The following is a 20,743-nucleotide window of genomic DNA, read 5'->3' as shown; positions in this document are numbered from 1 at the left end:
AATCAACACCATAGCCTGTTCCTCCAAGCAAACGCCACCTACTGACAGGGACAGCATCTTGCACAGCCTTTCCACGGCACCCACTGACTCAATATACAGGGAGTGGTCCAATTTCACCCACAGGCACCACCTAACGCCTCAGAAACTAAACAAGGTGTGTGAATACCCAAACAATAACCTAAGGAAAGAAACAACAACTGATCGACATGGGAAGAAACCAGCGAAAGAACTCAGGAAATATGAAGAACCAAACGGAAAACACACCCCCAAGGAGGAGCACCAGCCCCCTAGAAACGGACACCGACCAAAATCAGGCAACCAATATGACAGAAAAGGAATTTCGTATGTGGATCATAAGAACACTCACCCAGCTGCAACAACAACTCAATAACCAACACCAAGAAAACACAAAAAACCTCCAAGAAATGGAACAAAGGTTCAACAAAGAGATTGACACAGTGAAGAAAACTTTAACCGAAGTCCTGGAGATGAAGAATCAACTCAGAGAACTACAAAATACTGTGGAAAGTCTCAAGAACAGGGTAGATCAAGCAGAAGAAAGAATCTCAGAGCTTGAAGATAACACCTTCCAATTAAATAAATCAGTCACAGAAATACAGCAGAGAAACAAGAGAAAAGACCAAAGTCTACAAGAGCTGTGGGATTATGTGAAAAAACCTAACGTGAGGGTCATAGGTTTAGCCGAAGGGGAGGAAGACAACACTCAAGGGCTGGACAAGCTTTTTGAAGATATAATAGAGGAAAATTTCCCAGGTCTTGCTCAAAATCTCGATATACAAGTTCAAGAAGCCCAGAGGACCCCTGGGAGATTCAATGCAAACAGGAAGACGTCACGTCATGCAGTCATCAGACTGACCAAAGTATCAACTAAAGAGGCCCTTCTAAGAGCTGTAAGACAAAAGAAGCAAGTGACATACAAGGGAAAGCCAATTCGAATAACATCAGACTTCTCTAATGAGACTTTACAAGCAAGGAGAGACTGGGGCCCCATTCTCACTCTTTTGAAACAAAACAATGCCCAGCCTAGAATATTATTCCCTGCAAAACTAAGCTTCATATATGAAGGAGAAATAAAAACATTCGCAGACAAGCAAAGGCTCAGAGAATTCACCAAGACAAGACCAGCCCTACAAGAAGTACTTAAAACAGCGTTATGCACGGAACATCATAAAAATAATCCACGGATATAAAAACAACCAAAACCCAAAGATATTAAAGGCCAGATATTACAATGGCTCAAGACACAAATCATAGCAACAACATCCAACCCAACAGAATGATCAGTAATCTACCTTACCTATCAGTTCTCTCAATAAATGTGAATGGCTTAAACTCTCCACTCAAGAGACATAGGCTGGCTGAATGGATAAGAAAATACAGGCCAAGTATATGCTGTCTTCAGGAAACACATTTAACCTGCAAGGATGCACATAGACTAAAAATAAAAGGGTGGAGATCAATATTCCAAGCAAACAGAAGCCAAAAGAAGGCTGGTCTGGCAGTTCTAATTTCAGACGATTTAGTTTTTAAGCCAACAAAAGTAGTAAAAGACAAAGAGGGTCATTATATAATGGTGAAGGGCACAGTCCAACAAGAAGAGATAACAATTTTAAATATATATGCACCCAACTTAGGTGCACCCAGATTCATAAAGCAAACCTTACTGGAGCTAAGCAAATGGATTAATAGCAACTCCATAATCGCCGGGGATTTCAACACCCCACTAACGGCACGAGACAGATCCTCCAAACAGAAAATTAATAAAGAAATAATGGACTTAAACAAAACTCTAGAACAATTGGGTCTGACAGACATCTACAGAACATTCTACCCAAAATCCACTGAATATACGTTCTTCTCATCAGCTCACGGGACATTCTCTAAGATTGACCATATCCTAGGACACAAAGAAAATCTCAAGAAATTTAAAAAAATAGAAATCATACCATGTACCTTCTCAGATCACAGTGGAATAAAACTAGAAATCAACCCTAACAGAAACTCACATTTCTACACAAAAACGTGGAAATTAAACAACCTCCTACTAAATGATTACTTCGTAAATGAAGAAATCAAGACGGAAATAAAAAACTTCTATGAAGAAAACGACAATGGAGAGACAAGTTATCAACTCCCCTGGGACACAGCTAAAGCAGTTCTGAGAGGAAAGTTTATCTCCATAAATGCCTATAACCAAAAGGCAAGAAGATCACAAATAGACAATCTAATGAAACGACTCAAAGAGCTGGAAAAAGAAGAAAAGACCAACCCCAAACCCAGCAGAAGAAGTGAAATCAACAAGATCAAATCAGAACTAAACGAAATTGAAAACAGGAAAGCTATTCAGGAGATTAATAAAACAAAAAGTTGGTTCTTTGAAAAAATAAACAAGATTGACACGCCGTTGGCTAAGCTAACGAAAAGCAGAAAAGAGAAATCTCTAATAAGCTCCATCAGGAATAAAAAAGGAGATATCACAACTGATCCCAAAGAGATACAAGATACAATTTATGAATACTACAAAAATCTTTATGCACACAAACTGGAAAATGTGGAGGAAATGGACAAATTTCTAGAAACACACAGCCTCCCTAGGCTCAACCAGGAAGAAATAGATTCCCTGAACAGACCAATCTCAACAGCTGAAATAGAAACAGCAATTAAAAATCTCCCTAAAAAGAAAAGTCCCGGTCCAGATGGCTTCACACCTGAATTTTACCATACTTACAAAGAAGAACTAGTACCTATCTTGCAGAAACTATTCCACAACATCGAGAAGAACGGAAACCTCCCCGACACCTTTTATGAAGCGAATATTACTCTGATACCAAAACCAGGAAAGGATGCAACAAAAAAAGAAAACTACAGACCAATATCCCTAATGAATATAGATGCAAAAATTTTCAACAAAATCTTAGCTAACCGAATACAGACACTTATCAAAAAAATAATCCACCACGACCAAGTGGGCTTCATCCCAGGGATGCAGGGATGGTTCAACATACGTAAATCTATAAATGCAATTCACCACATAAACAGAAGCAAAAACAAAGACCACATGATCCTTTCAATAGATGCAGAAAAAGCTTTTGACAAAATTCAACACCCTTTCATGATACGAACGCTTAAGAAAATAGGCATAGAAGGGACATACCTAAAAATGATACAAGCCATATATGACAGACCCATAGCCAACATCATACTGAATGGGGAAAGATTGAAATCATTCCCACTTAGAACTGGAACCAGACAAGGCTGCCGACTATCTCCACTTCTGTTCAACATAGTGCTGGAAGTCTTGGCTACAGCAATCAGACAAGAAAATGGAATCAAAGGTATCCAAATAGGGGCAGAAGAGATCAAACTTTCACTGTTTGCTGATGATATGATATTGTATCTAGAAAACCCCAAGGATTCAACCAAGAAACTCCTGGAACTGATCAATGAATTTAGTAAAGTCTCAGGATACAAAATTAATACACAGAAATCAGAGGCATTCATATACTCCAACAACAATCTAATTGAGAACCAAATCAAAGACTCAATTCCCTTCACAATAGCAACAAAGAAATTAAAGTACCTAGGAATATATTTAACCAAAGAGGTAAAAGACCTCTACAGGGAGAACTATGAAACACTGAGGAAGGAAATAGCAGAGGATGTAAACAGATGGAAATCCATACCATGCTCGTGGATCGGCAGACTCAATATCATCAAAATGTCTATACTACCCAAACTGATCTACAGATTCAATGCAATACCTATTAAAATCCCATCAGCATTCTTCACAGATATAGAAAAAATAATTTTGCGCTTCGTATGGAACCAAAGAAGACCCCGAATATCAAGAGCAATTCTAGGCAACAAAAACAAAATGGGAGGCATTAATATGCCAGATATCAAACTATACTACAAAGCTGTAGTAATTAAAACAATATGGTATTGGCACAAAAACAGGAATATTGACCAGTGGAACAGATGTGAGAATCCTGATATAAAACCATCCTCATATAGCCATCTCATCTTTGACAAAGCAGACAAAAACATACGCTGGGGAAAAGAATCCCTCTTCAATAAATGGTGCTGGGAAAACTGGATAGCCACCTGTAGAAGGCTAAAACAGGACCCACACCTTTCACCTCTCACAAAAACCAACTCACGCTGGATAACAGACTTAAACCTAAGATATGAAACTATTAGAACTCTAGAGGAAAAAGTTGGAAACACTCTCCTAGACATCGGCCTGGGCAAAGAGTTTATGAAGAAGTCCCCAAAGGCAATCACAGCAGCAACAAAAATAAATAAATGGGACATGATCAAACTACAAAGCTTCTGCACAGCCAAAGAAATAGTCATGAAAGTAAACAGACAGCCTACAGAATGGGAGAAAATTTTTGCATCCTATGCATCCGATAAGGGACTGATAACTAGAATATACTTAGAACTCACGAAAATTAGGAAGAAAAAATCAAATAACCCCATTAAAAAGTGGGCAAAGGACTTGAACAGAAATTTTTCTAAAGAAGACAGAAGAATGGCCAACAAACATATGAAGAAATGCTCAACATCTCTAATCATCAGGGAAATGCAAATCAAAACCACAATGAGATATCACTTAACCCCATTGAGAATGGCCTTTATCAAAAAATCTCCAAACAATAAATGCTGGCGTGGTTGCGGAGAGAGAGGAACACTCCTACACTGCTGGTGGGACTGCAAACTAGTTCAACCTCTGTGGAAAGCAATATGGAGATACCTTAAAGCGATCCAAGTGAATCTACCATTTGATCCAGCAATCCCATTGCTGGGCATCTACCCAAATGATCCAGTGACACTCTACAAAAAAGACACCTGCACTCGAATGTTTATAGCAGCACAATTCATAATTGCAAGGCTGTGGAAACAGCCCAAGTGCCCATCAATCAAAGAATGGATTAATAAAATGTGGTATATGTACACCATGGAGTACTATTCAGCTCTAAGAAACAATGGTGATATAGCACACCTTATATTTTCCTGGTTAGAGCTGGAACCCATACTACTAAGTGAAGTATCCCAAGAATGGAAAAACAAGCACCAGATATATTCTCCAGCAAACTGGTATTAACTGAGTAGCACCTAAGTAGACACATAGGTGCTACAGTAATAGGGTATTGGGCAGGTGGGAGGGGGGAGGGGGGCGGGTATATACATACATAGTGAGTGAGATGTGCACCATCTGGGGGATGGTCATGATGGAGACTCAGACTTTTGAGGGGGGGGAATGGGCATTTATTGAAACCTTAAAATCTGTACCCCCATAATATGCCAAAATAAAAAAAAAAAAAAAAAAAAAACTAAAATTAATCTAGAACTATTTATCTTCCAATTCTCTATTTCTCACCTACTGCTCAGGGCACTGGCTGTGTCTGCAAAATTATCTGAAAAAGAAAAATGTCTGCCTCCATAAATTATTGAATTAAGGCTCTGAGACATTAAGCATTTAGTAAGAATTTAAATTGTTATTAGTAATAAAAGCATTTTAAATATTACCTTATTTTTATTAAGGAATAAAAATTTCCTCAGTGCCCACTTAAAATATTTTTCATTAACTTAACTTTTGGTTAGTGAAAAGTTACAAAATGCAAAACAGGGTTTCAAATTTCTAATCTAATAAAATTATTAAGGTTTTGGTCTCTTCTAGATTCTAAAAAATTGAATATTTTTGCTTTAAACAAGATAATGTCACTTACTATGGTTTCTGTTTAGGTGGTTAGAGATGGAATTTAACATGGGAAAGCTGGCTACTGCACTGCATGTATTTGATGTTGTTGTTTCTACTTTTAGAGAAAACTGCAGTCTGACTGATACTCAGGAGCTTTGCATGTTCTTTAGAAATTAATATATAGGCACATAAGTGAGAAAAGCTTTATTATAAATCAAGAATAACCATTAAAAATGATAAATAACTGCATTTCCTCATTGATGATAATTCACTATATGACCTCATTCACACAGACATATTTGCTTAATTTTTCAATATTAATACATAGGTATACTTTATTTGATCATCCTATTTTGTGATGTTACCAATTTATCCAGCTTAAATTCAGGGATTCTGAGAATAAGATAACCAACTTTCCCCCCCCCCCTAAAAAAATTAAATCAAATACCTTTTGACAAGCTGATCCAATAATGGGCATAAACTAAATCACAAACATTTTTCAACTTTTCCCAGTTACTAGTATATTAGTGGTACTTACCAGGAAGTTATTTCATAACCTAAACATGAATAACTCTAATGCCATGTATTTTGAGCTTCCCTAAAACACTTGTTTATAATGAGGACATACTAAGAAACACACTTAGTTAACAGTGGCCAGATTTTAAAAGCTTACCATTCTTTGCTGAGATGACAGAACACTGTCCCAGTCAGCATCTTGTTGAATGGTATTGACAAGTGTTGGTAGCTCCTCAGAGTGAGGTTTGTTGTGCATTATGGGGTGCAGAGGCAGATGGGAGGCCATGTGTTGATCACTGCCCTCTTCCTTTTCCCTTGAGGTCAAATCCTGGGTCATCGCTTCCTCTCCATCCGCTGCACAGGCAAATGGAGAGGTGGCTTGCTTGGAAGACATTCTTCTGCAGAAGAAGGAAAACAGTATGAATTAAAAAGAGCTGTCAATGACAAAATAGTAAACCATCTCTTGGCATTTGACTAATTCAGGAAAAAATAAAAGTTCTTTAACTTTAGAGATATTTATGCTCTACTCTAAACCACCAAAAAAGAACTCTTGGTTTATCTGCCTTGCTTTCCCTCTTTGCTTTTAACTCAGCAAACGTCTTCCTAGTAATTGTTCCATATTTTTCTCTTACCAATCCACAAATGAAATTTTTATAGAACAAGTTTTCATAATGTACAGTGTATGTATGTGTATATTTTTCTTTCCAGTTCTCCTAACTAGATCATAAACTTCTTGAGTGTAATCAGGTTGATGGTTAGAAATGAAAAAAATAAATGAATGACCTGGCAAACGAGCCAGTTTACAGGATGAGTTGAAAGCACAAAATCCAAATTTCTCCTATGGTTTATGTAGGAACAAAAGAAGTCTATGTAGAAAAATATAATCAGGAGAGTAAATAATCCATCATGAAAGTCCTAAGTAAATCTGGTCCTGACATTAGTTTACACCTTTTACTATGAGGGTTAAGACTAACACCACTTAGTGCTATCCAATGCTTTTCTAGAGACCTTCAAGATATGTCAACTGCTGTAACTTAACTTTTAAGTGACATATTAATTGAGAGAGTGGCTGATACTTTTACATCAGTCTTAAGGTAATTTTGCAGCATTTGAATTATCTGAAATAGCTATATGACTATTTTATATTAGAAAGCAAATACAAGATTCAAATCATTTATTATGAAAATAATAAAATGCCTCCTATGCATATTACTTAAAATTTCCCAAAACAATACAGAACATTCATTTATGTACCCACAAATAAACATCAACTACTCTACAAAATAAGATCTCCAGTCTATGCTTTCAAATAAAATGAGAAAACCATGATTATTAAACAGAATTTCAAAACTTTTACAGAATATCATTTTATCAAAATGGATTTCTTAGCAAAATGGTTAGAAATAAAACCACTAAAATGTATAACTTAACAGAAGAAGCAATTGTGTATTTTTTCCAAAACTTTAGATTGTTTTAGTTTATTGCATCTTTAGCTCCAAAACTGCTGTGTAATGAAAGGAATAAAATCTCCACCTTAATTGCTCTTTAACATTAATTGATTTCATACCATTTTTTTAAAAAATGCACAAATCAGTTAACATAGGAAACCACATGAGCATTTTTCAAATTAGCAAATCATTAACTTGCTAGTACTGTTTCTACAGACAAATAAATACTGATTAAAGGGTCTAGAAATCTGAGATTAACAGTTAAATTTACAAATCTGTCACATGCTTTCATGAATATTGCAGTGAAGGAAATATCAAGTGCAAAGAAAAATAATTAAGTTAATTCCAATTTAAACAGTAGTTTTTATGTAGCAGCCCATGTTTCACATAGGATTTAACAGCTAATGCTAAATTTCTCACAATTAATGAGGGGGCTCAGATTTAGTATCCTACAGTGAAAAAAATTAATATAAGATCAGCTAATCTAATTATGCACAGTTCTAAATAAAAGTATTACAGGCTTTTGAAGTGCTTTGAAACATATTAAAATGCTGATACCTACTTATAATAATCATTCTACAAATAATAAAAATTTTATCTGTTAGACTTGATACTAGAAAATAAAATGGGGAAAATGGAGTGCAGAAAAATGCCTACATTTTCTGTGAGAAGAAAGAAACTAAATATTCTCAAGAGTACTATATGAAAATATCAGATAAATATATTCTTCAGCAATTTATGTCAATACTAACAAGTGGAAAAATGTATACACAATTTGGAAAATGATAGCCAAAGGATGTCTCTTAGTATACAAGAATCACTTTAGAACTTACTTTACTGGCCCCATAACTACTATAGTAAAACCAGGCACACTACAACTGTTCTGCAAGTTTATCAAGAGCTTGCCACAAACAACAACAGTGTTTGCATAGTTCAGATAATGACAGTATCAATAATGTAATCACTCACATAAAAACAAAAGAATGAGTTTACTTTCGGTTTTTTAAACAGTTAAATACAATTGAAAGTCATAATCCAAAACTCAAAGTGACTTTAGCTCCCCCAACAAACATCCTATTATGAAGTGAATTGGCTCTTTCCAATAGCAATATCTGTGATTTTTGCATTAGTATAAATTAATCATGACAAAACCCAAAATGAAAACAGTCTCTTAAGAATAATTTCAACTGTAACTGCACCAGTGAACAATAGTGCACAATCCTAATTAAAACACAACCATGCAGCTGTAAAAATAGACTAAATCTGTCCAAAGCTATGAGTTGAGTTTAAAGGCTGGTTTGTTAGAGTGTTTTCTTAAGGAAGGCTGGGTCCTCAGTCTTAATCAGCCAATAAATTATTTCCTGCAATTACATTAAATAGAAAATTATCTTCAAATGGGGAGTGTTAATTGAAAATCAAAATTCAGAGGGAAGTTTAGAAATTACACGCTGAATACAATTAGTGAGGAAAGGCTTCACCTCTCCTTCATCAACAGTCTTCTGGTGATTCCTTCAGTGACCATTCAGGGAAGCTACCTATTTATAACATCACACAATTTGTTTTTTATTTTGCATCTATAAATACAAATGTGTGTCGAGGTTGCAAATAAAAGGTAGGCTGCCAAATAAAAAAGTAATTTTAAATCTGACTGTTCATCCTCAGTTCACACCATCATTAGGAGAAAAGGAAAGGGGGGAGGTAAGGACAAACAAGGAAGGCATACTCAACTTTGAACATTTTGTTCCAAGAATACTTTTCCAAATCACATTTGTTTTCATTTATTGGGTATACTTTATTCTAGTTCTCAAGTATGTTGTTAGCAGAGAAAAAGATTATTTTTGTTCTTTCAGCAAGGAATTTTCCTTGAGCATTTCCTTTTGATAAAACTGTTACTTTTTTTTCTTCAGGTTTGTTTTTTATTGCTGGTTTTATTGTGTTTTGTTTTGGGTGGTGCTTTTGTTGTTTTTTTAAAAGTAAAATGTGCAAAAATTATTTTTAATATAGTTTATTAAATAAATATTAGGTTTACTGATTATTAGATTTTATTTACTATTTTTTACACAACCACTTTATTAAATAATCCTTCGATTTGCGGATTATATCTCATTCATTTCTTTACTTTAACTTTCCCTTTTAAAACATTGTACTAAACCAACTAAACTATATTCAAGAAGCTACAAAGACACTTGGCTTTTGGTAATTCCTTTACTATAACCACAGCACCATAGCTACTCTCCTTTAAAAACTCAAATATATCCATGCTTTAAAATGTCATGTGGGATACTTACTCTTATTTTCATGCTCATTTAAGTAATTTTCCATTATAAAAATTTTCACCCCAATATATTAGAATAGCACCTTACTTTAGCTTCTGGAATAGACAACTAATAAGCAAAAGAAAATCAAAATCCTTTAGAAATGGTCGATTTCTGTGTGACTTTACTTTGTTTTATTTTTGCACTATTATAACTTAAAAATCATTCAAATGAATTGTTTTTTTAATTTGTATTTTTAAAAAAATCTCCCTAGTTATACCCCCTGAAAACAGGGGTTTATAATGGAAGTGCTGACACAACCCTAACTAAAGCAGCGCAAATGTTGCCGCTATAATACACAAAATCAAGTTCTATTATTCTAAACTATCCTCGCTCATGGGATTTTTCTTTACTGTGCTCCCAGCCAAACTGCTGAAGCATGAAAAATTTAAATGCAATCAAATGCGCCCAATTCTACTTTACTAGAACAAGTGTCTACAGTGGTACAATCTTAAAAGGAGATGCAACAGATTTGTTTGGTGTTTTTTTTAACTGTTTATTTATAATACAGTGCATTGGAGATAAAATAAAAGAGGAAATTACACTCACATGGTACTAGTGTATTGACTACACAGAGTACATTATAATCAGAGAGAAAAACTACATTGTCAACTTATCACATTGGTTAAACAAGATGGTTTTCTGGGGCATAGCTATTATCAAGTAAAACCTCCAAGGAGAATTAAATATCTTTGGGACATATAAAACTAAATTCCCATCATATGTTCCCTGGGTTTGAAATGTCTCTGCCCAATAGATCAAGTGAATTCCCAGGATGCCAGGCCATTGGGAAGAACTCCAGGCTTAGGACTTTTGAAAATGAGATTGTTGGTGATAAAGCTTCCCATAACTGATAATATTCTCTAGGAAGTCAGTAGAATGCCTCTAGAAAGGTGATAATTATTTTATTACAAAATGCCAGTATAATAAATGAATGTTCAGCCCATTACAGACTTACTCAGACAGTAAATTTATTTTCTGTTCTTCAATAAGAAATCAAAATTAGTTAGCACAAGACTTTATAAAATGATGAGGATACTGGATATGTACACAGTCTAAGTCCTCTCTCTCAGAATATCACATTTTCTATAATCTTTCTGATTTGATATTATTGTTTTTTTAAAAACCAGTTATTTGTATATATTTAAAAGTTAGGATTATTTTAAAACAACCTTCAATTTTTAAACTTTCTCAGAAGGCATAATCACTCAAATTACATTTTTTTTAAATTATTACTTGGAAAGAACTCATCTTTTAGAACTATCATTTGGGACTTACATAACTATTCAAAAGAGCCACTGAAATCATTGAAACAATATTTTAAACCTGATTTTGTAAAATATTTTCATTATTTTTACAATTATTATCAAATGGCATTCACTTTTTAGGTGTGTTACATTTATTCAAAAGAAGTCTTGTTTTTAATATAAAGCAACATTTTAATAGTTGGTTTACTTAATAAAAAATAAACAAATAAAAATTTGATGGCAACATTCACGTTTATTTTTGTAGCTCAGCCCCAGGCTACCAAGGTAGACTTATTTCAGTCAGATAAATCGCTCTTAATTTAATGCTGCATTTGATCTGATACTGAGAAATAAACAACTAATTTTCCAAAAATATAACACAGTGGCTCTCAGTTTAAGGAACATGAGTACCAGATATGTTCAGCTGACAAAATGCACAATACCCAGAACCCCCTACAAAGGATGCTAGTCTACCCAGCCTGGCGCAAAATACGATTTAAAAAACCTTCTTCTTGTATCTCTTAATTCCCACATTTAAAGATCTTAGGGAGGGGAGGGTTGCAAAATACACCCTAATTCTGGACATTAAAATGAGGGCATCTCTTAAAACTTTCCCTGTTTCATTCTAATAAAGTCTGAGGGTTGTTACCGATTCTTTGTATTATTTTATACAGCACTACCACCTCCTCTCCCCCATTCTACCTCCAAACTTCCCTGGAATTCTGCCAGATTTTTCTTTTTCTTCCATCTGTTTAATATATGATTTAAAAAATTCAGGGAAAAACAAGGTAACTGCTTTCAGAACTATTTTGGAAAGTTATAAACCTGTCTTCTACAGCTTGTAGTAGCTTTTCAGAATATATATGGTAACACATAGACGCAATACTTGCAGAAGAAAACTCACTGATTTGAGTTAGCTGTCAAATCAATAGAGATGAAGCAAATGAAATATACTTGAAGTTCTTGAAGTATGTCTAAGAAAAAGGACTTAAATTAATGGGTTTTGACTTTTCTAAGTCTTCTAATTTTTCACACCAAAACACCAAAATTGTCTCCAAAGGCCCTCTGAGGTTCTTTTACAAAACAGGATCTACCTGGAACAGATTCTTCTCAGGTCATCAAAGTTTGTGTTTCTAGAGTTTATATTTAGCTGACAATATTACTGTCACTTTATATAGCTTAAGACTGTTCTTTGGACTAGAGCTCATATGTCTTGGAATGCTTTGACTCATGAATTGTTTCTCCTGATAATGTTACATCACGTAACCACCTCTGTCTAATTGGTTAGTATTTGCTGGAAGAGACAGGCAACCAGCCTAATGACTGACTGCCTATGGAAAATCTATAATTATTACATGTGTCCCTGAGTATCTAGTTTCTTCCTGGGATCAAAACAACTTGACTTCATGTAACCTCTATCTATACTTTTTGCTTCATAGAAATAATATTGAGTTTTCACACAGTTTATCTACCAGTAACTTGTTGGAAAGCCAGGCCCATAGTTTATAAATAAAATCTGTGACTTAACGAAAAAAGCAAAACCAAACAATGACTTGCATAAATATAGACTAACTTAGAGGATTTTAATCAAGCACAATGACTTTATAGCTCAATTGAAAGACCTCTATGTGGCTTGAGTGAAAGAAAGCTGTCTAAAATAATGGCAGAATGAATTTATTTATATATGTTCACTTTGAATCTCCTCTTCACATGAAATGAGAACCATAATTTTTAAAGTTAATAACAGGCATTTCTTTGTCAGCTCGAAACTGATCCACTAATATGGAAGCCCAATTACAGGATATCTTATCCAATTATTAACAAAAGCCATAAACCAGAACAATAACTTCTCAGAAAGAAAGTACAGGAAACTACCACTGTATACTTTTCCATTCTTACCTCTATTTTCACTCTTTAATATTGCCAGAAAAAAAGAGAAAAATGAAAATTGATGCATATAGATTGTTTCAAAATATGAAAATTCACAAATGGTAACACTGAACAAAATCATGTAAAGAAGCCAATCTCTGAAGTTCTCCTTTAGCTAAATAAAGCAGTCCAGTAATATCTCTCTTTCATGTAATGAAATAAGGCATAAATTCAGGTTTCTATACAAAGAAAAAGAAGAAAGAGAGAAGGAAGGGAGGGAGCGAGAAAGAAGAGAGGGAGGATAAGAGGATGGAAGGGAGGAGGGGAGAAGGTGAAAGGGGAGGAGAGAAACAACCACGGCTTTGCAGTTCATTTTCAGTTTGTCTACTTAATGAAAACCTCATTGTACAGCCCTGAAAACCATTTCCAGCAGGCAAAGTATTTCTGATTCAGCAGAGGTTACACAAGCATCAAAGCAGTTAAATATAGGTGCCAAGCTGCATTGCCAGGAGCTCTTAGTACTGTGAGTTAGTGTTACCTGACAGCTTGGTGAATATAAAATTACTTGTTTCTCCAATTGAAGACAATCAAATTGTCACCTTCCATTGTAATAATGCACAACTAGTGATCAGCAAAGTGCAAACATAATTACCATGAAGAAAACAAAAAATCAAATCTAAATCTCTCTACAGAGTAAACACATCTATCTGGCTTCCCCCAAAAAGAAGTGCATTTTAATACTGAATGCTATGATGCAATTTTATGTTATTTAACAATAAGAGTTATTAGTCTTACATTAAATAAAAATGAAAAACAAGAAAGACCAATTCATCAAAAATGAGTACAAATACCAATAAGAGCACTACAACTTTCCAGACATATCACAAAGGCCTATAAATTATATCACTGCCATTTAAAATGATAGCAGTAAGTGTATGTCAGCAGCATGTCCATTATAAAAACTTCTCTTTCAGAGATTTCTTTCTGGCCTACAAACCTTTCTGTAGGGTGAAAAAGACAGGTCAGATCCAATCTCAAAAGTTTTTGTCTTAATTTTCCTTAAAAGTAGAAGCTACGCTTTATTTTTTTCTTCTAAAGTAGCCTATATTTTTGAAATTGAAAATTTACCTCACAATGTAATTTAGTATCTCTATATAAGTTTAGAAAAATAACCAAGGATAGGGTACATATCCAGAACTATTTTTGAGACACTCAGAATCTGGAATTCTTGTCCAAATTTGGTGACCAGATTGGCCCATTACCAAGGTGATCTAAGTAACCCAAGCTGAGTTAGCATTAAGGGATTGAAAATTTGACATGGTTCTCTCACACTCTGAAAATTCTTAAGATACAAATAAAAATGAATACCATTAATATAGATAACGCTCCAAACAAACTGCATTTTAAAAGCTCTCTCAGAAAAGTGATTATATTTTATATCTATCTAACTAAAGATTTAAAACATTCAAATTTACATCATTCCTTCCAATATAGCAAAAACTCTTTCTCATCATTCTCAAAATACTCCCCATATAGGGATGTTTTTCTTTCATCAATAACACCCTTCTTTTTTATCAGAAAAGTATGCCATACAGCTAATACCTGATATTTCTTTTTTATCTGATACCTCTGTTCTAAATAATATCATTTATAATCACATAACACAAAAGTTGACCAGTTTGGTGGGGGAGGGGAAAGCACTGCACCAGGGTAAATATGGAATGAACTGAGGACAATCAACAGCACAAGATTTCCTGAGCGTGAGTCTTACAACACAAATACAAATTCAGACATTGGTAATCTGATATTTCATTCCTTAGAATGATGTTTTCATCCTACATCAATCTGAACTGGCCAATCTTGCATGGCATTCCTCTTCCATTTCTCCATTTTATTAGGGAAGGGTAGATGAAAGAGTGAGATGAAGACATTGGGTGAACTTTGTGGCTAAATCAGAAGCAGAATAAGGATAGAGAGAAATAGGAGAAACGGGAAGACTAATATCTAGTTGCGAGTTTTATTGTGATTTGAGATAAATTTCACATCACTGAGAGAAGTGTTTGGATGTAATAAATAAGACTGTCATAGGAAAACATTTTTTTTCCTTGCTCTTACAACTTTCAAGCGATATAATAAACTTTTTTTTCAAGATACCTTACACTTAAAAGCTTAATACAATAAAAACCTCCCAGGCAAAAGGGACTGGAATCAGTATTTTTAAAATTTCAGTGGTAGGTAATTTAACTCCTATAGAATATTGCTTACAATATAGTAACAATAAAAAGTATCAACAAGAGGAAGAAAAAGAAACCTCCTGTCAGAGAACACTTTCTAGACCCTGGGAGATAAATGGTTTCATGGATATTATCAAAAGCTTATGGAAATGGGGGGAAAAGAGAAATCATTAAAAGATTATGTCTAATAAAAAAATTAGCTTTTCTATATGTACCATGAGGACAGGGATCATCTTTGTCTTGTTCATTACGGGATCCCCAGGTCACAGAGCAGTGTATATTGGGGAAAAAAGGGGAAGAAAAGTCAGACAGGGAGAGATGAGCAAATAGAGTATTGTTTTAAATTAAAGTGAATAGATAATCACAGAAAATACCACTCACATGTTAATGCTTTCAACCTAAACATTATTCTTTCTCTATACTCTTTCTCCCAAACATCGCATCACTTAACATCTAAGTCATATGATTATTATTTCTGTATCCCCAACATTACATTCTCTCTTATCTCCCGAAATACAATAGTCCTCAAATGATTGTGAAATATTTATACCAAGACATACTCTGCAATTTCATATTAAACAACCTAAAACCAGAGTCTATCATTTTCCTCAATACCTTCTCTCATTCATTAATACACAGAGGAGTATCATTCTCACAATCACCCAGGTTCAAAAACATAAACACTGTATCCATCTCCTCTTTTGTATCCTTGCTCCTCATTGCCAGCCTGTCATTCAGTTCCATCAACACTTTCTTAATAATGTTTCTCATGCTCATCTTTTTTACTATACTCATAATCACCTTGGTACAGGGCTTTTTTACACCCCATACCCAAACTCATACAACATACTCTAGTTTCCCTAATTTCAGTATCTCCCCACTCCAAATCAGTCTTACCACCACCCTCTTTATCAAGCCACTCTTCAGATCAACAACCAACAATGACTCTCCCCTGATGGCAGAGTAAAGCTAAAACCCAATTCAAGGCCCTCCACCCAGACCAAACAATCTTTCTGAACTTATCTTCACTTTAACCTTCTACTCTAACTAGACTGACATACTCAAACTTCACTTATTGTTGTTTCCCAGGCTTTGCTCTCCCTCTCTCCATTTCCCACAGTTTCCTTTCTTATCACTAGGAAACCAGCTTGGATTATTCCAGGTAACTATGATCCACCACTCTTCTAATCACTTCTAGTAAGTGCTCCAAGACATTATCTTTTATACCACTCATTCAACACTTAGTGAATATTACCTCACATAATCTTTTAAAAATACATGATATTTTTTGACATGATATAATTATAAGTACTCCCAACCAAATTTTTCAAGGACAAGAACAGAACTCTAGGCCTTTCTGTATTCCCACAATACCTAGTACAATGTTTTAGACAAAGAAAATGATCTTTAAATATTGCCAAATTATTTAGATATTATTAAGTGAATAGGAAGAGATAAATCTAGGGAATTATATTTAACCATAAAAAAGTAGCCATGAAAGAATATTTAAAATAGAGCTTCTAGATCTCTGTATATACATTGGTTTTCAGGGTGTCTCCTCTGCTCACACACATTGGCCAATTAAATTCATCTCATATTTTAGAAGTTCTACATATTTCATGGCAAAAAATATCATCAATCTATGTTGTCAGAAATATTAAAAAGATTGAAAGATAGATGGGTGGATGGATGAATGGATGGATATTACAGAGATAGTTGAAAAGATACATAGATGGTTTTTACTAGAAGCTTAGAAAGTATCGGTCACTGTGCTAAGCATTGCTACATGTATCATCTCATTTAGTTTTAAAAGCAACTCTAGGAGTTAGATAATGTCATTATCCCTATTTACTGATAAGTAAACCAAGGCACAAAACTCTTTATTAAAAAAATAGAATTTATGGGCCGGGCGCTGTGGCTCACGCCTGTAATCCTAGCTCTTGGGAGGCCGAGGCGGGCGGATTGCTCAAGGTCAGCAGTTCGAAACCAGCCTGAGCAAGAGTGAGACCCCGTCTCTACTATAAATAGAAAGAAATTAATTGGCCAACTGATATATATATAAAAAATTAGCCGGGCATGGTGGCGCATGCCTGTAGTCCCAGCTACCCGGGAGGCTGAGGCAGAAGGATCACTGGAGCCCAGGAGTTTGAGGTTGCTGTGAGCTAGGCTGACGCCACGGCACTCACTCTAGCCTGGGCAACAAAGCGAGACTCTGTCTCAAAAAAAAAAAAAAAAAAAAAAAATAGAATTTATGAAGAAGACACCAAAGACAATCACAGCAAAAACAAAAATTAACAAATGGGACTTGATTAAACTAAAAAGCTTCTGTATAACCAAGCAAACAATCAATAGAGTGAATAGACAACAGAATGGGAGAAAATATTTGCATGCTATATACCTGATAAACAGTTGATAATCAGAATCTATAAATAACTCAAACAAATCAGCAAGAAAAAATCAAACCACCCCATAAAAAAGTAGGCAAAAAATATGAACAAAAACTGTTCAAAAGAAGATACACTAATGGTCAATAAACATATGAAAAAATGCTCAAAGTCTCTAATCATCAGGGAAATACAAATCAAAACCACAATGAGATATCACCTAACCCCAGTGAGAATGGCTTTTATCAAAAAGTCCCAAAACAACAGATGCTGGCATGGATGTGGAGAGAAGGGAACACTTTTGTTGGGACTGCAAAGTAGTACAACCTCTATGAAAATATGGAGATACTTCAAAGAACTAAAAGTAGATTTACCATTTGATCCAGCAATCCCACCATAGCGTATTTACCCAAAGAAAAAGTCATTTTATCAAAAAGACACATGCACTCAAATGTTTATTGCAGCACAATTCACAATTGCAAATATGTGGAATCAACTCAGGTGCCCATCAATTCATGAGTGAATTAATAAAATGTGGTATATGCATACCATGGAGTACTAAGCAGCTATAAGAAAATGGTGAATTAATACCTTTTGTAACAACCTGGATGGAACTAGAGACCATTCTTCTAAGCGATATATCACAAGAATAGAAAAACAAACACCACATGTACTCACAATTAAATTGGAACTAATTGATCAACACCCTTGTGCAAATATGGTAGTAAAAATCAACAGAAATCATGTAGGTAGGGGGGAAGGAGGGAAGGGGTAAACTTACATCTATGGGTACAATGCACACTACCTTGGTGATGGGCACACTTGTAACTTTGACTCAAACTGCGCAAAAGCAAAACAAGTAATCAAAACCTCTGTGCCCCGTAATTTTCTGAAATTTAAAAAATGAAATAAAATATAAAAACTTGCCTAAGGTTATACCTAGTAAACACAGAAAGCAGAATTTGAACTCAGGTGGTCTAATGCCAGGGAAGATACTATTAGCATTAAAGGTTTCTGAAATCTAAATTAAATAAATTGTTAACTATTTTTTCCATCGTCATTTGAATTATTCTTTACTAATTTAAACCTTTCCTGTAGAATTTTATTTTGGATATTCCAGTTAGATTTTCTAAACAGTCATTTAATCAGAACTTAGTCCAAGGATTTACTGTTTTTATGTATTCCTTCGCTTCCACTTCTAGAGTTGGAGGTATTTAATTATTAACTAACGATTGTAAAAAAAAAGAGAGAGAGAGAGAGAAAAGTGGAGCAAGTAATCCTCTAACAAATCCATTTGACTCTCATGCTGGGCAGTTTGACAACAAAATTGGTTAAGGAAGTAGTTAAAGCTATTGGTACACAAGGTTTGGAGGCTTACTGTAGTTTTTACACAGTACTTTTCTAACAAATATTAATATTTATTGGTTGTTAGCTATCCATGCTTTTCCTAGCATGTTTTTTCTGGTTAGCCTTGATGATCAACATTTAATTATATTATTATACAATCATGAAATAAAATAAGAATGTCACTGCCCATTCATTTCAAGGCCCTGAGAAATATGAGATCCAATTTCTACCTTCCAGCTCTGACCAAAGAAGCCATACCAGACACATCAGACACAAGTGGAGCTGCTTCACTATAAAAGTAGGTGTTGAGGATAGTCTTGAGGGAAAACAAGATGAGGAGCTTGAACAGGATGTATTTAACACACTACCCATCAAAGGTTGATTTCAGGGAAAGCAGAGTAATTTAGATAGTCTCTTAAAATCTGACTGCTATTTAACATTATACATATCCTAACTTCTGGGGAAAAGAAATACAAAAGGCCCATATATAAGGATTATGAATTTTCATCAATTGTATTTGTCTATGAAAGCTGAAGAAAGGTTTTCACCATTGAGTCAAATTTCCACATTTTTTATACACACCAAATAGTCTGATTTCACAAATAACTGAAGTGCTGCTAGCTTGTATGTCTCCTTCCCTACCTCCACCACCCCCTCCCTTTCTTAAAGCTATTTGCTTTAAATTTCTCACTCGCATTTGCTGGTAACATATTATCATAAACAGCTCCAGGAGAACATGAGAATCCAATTGTTTCCATGAATCATTGCACAGAATTGTTTGAGTTATCATTATAAAAGACAAGTATGACTACCCGTTGTCTTGCATGCTAAGGGATTCTTTACCAAGTACCTATTTGCATACCTACCAAGCTACAGAACTTCTAGTTTTTCCAATCTATTTTGTTTGTTATAGGAAAGAATTCTGCATTATTTATCTGGTTCTGTTTTTTCTTCCCACATAAGCACCACCTTCACGTCACAATTTCCCAAAATTGAGTAAGAGGGAACCCTGAAAGACTTTTACATTTATCACGCCTAATGTATTAGCATTTTAGATTTCTTCAAAATCAAATCTTTATTTGCATCCATGGTGCCTGAACTGGAGAATTGCTAAGAGTCTTAACAGAAGCTATTGTCAGAAGGACAAGTGTGATATAGCAGAAAAATTTAAGAGTCTGGATTTGTTTGTTTGCTTGTTTTGTTAGACAGGGTCTCACTCTGCTGCCCAGGCTGGAGTGCAGTGGCACAATCATAGCTCACTGTATCCTTGAACTCCTGGGTTCAGGTGATCCTCCTTTCTCAGCCTCCCTCGTAGCTGGAACTATAGATGCACACCACCACACTTGGATAGTTTTTTTTATTTTTGTAGAGGCAGGGCCTCATGATCGTGTTCAGGCTGGTCTTGAACTCCTGGCCTAAAGTGATCCTCCCACCTTGGCCTGCCAAAGTCCTAGGATTACAGGTATGAGTCACTGCACCTGGCCTAGAGTAGGGTTTTAAATCCTAGACCTCTTACTTACTAGATTTGTGAACTTAAGAAGTTACTTAAATCTCTGAGCTTCTATGTTCCCATCTATAATATTAGGGACAACACATTTTTCTTGAAGAGTTGTTGTGAAGATCAATTCAATCAATATATGTGCAAATATCTAGTATTT

At 34.9% G+C, this 20,743-nt stretch overlaps 1 protein-coding gene across 27 annotated transcripts in view; it reads right to left on the bottom strand.

Annotated features, from left to right (window-relative positions):
• The window catches only part of SOX6 (SRY-box transcription factor 6), a 631,508-nt gene that overhangs the window by 380,404 nt on the left and 230,361 nt on the right, over nt 1–20,743 (bottom strand). For all 27 annotated transcript variants that reach the window (XM_076002133.1, XM_012780692.3, XM_012780698.3 and 24 more), the window contains one exon: nt 6,399–6,639. In XM_076002133.1, the coding sequence (XP_075858248.1) occupies nt 6,399–6,639 (241 nt within the window). The remainder of the gene's footprint in view (nt 1–6,398; nt 6,640–20,743) is intronic.

This window comes from Microcebus murinus, chromosome 4, assembly GCF_040939455.1.
Source record: "Microcebus murinus isolate Inina chromosome 4, M.murinus_Inina_mat1.0, whole genome shotgun sequence".
Lineage (NCBI taxonomy): Eukaryota > Metazoa > Chordata > Mammalia > Primates > Cheirogaleidae > Microcebus > Microcebus murinus.
The sequence above is the reverse complement of the archived record's forward strand: the minus strand, read 5'-3'. Positions and strand labels throughout refer to the sequence as shown.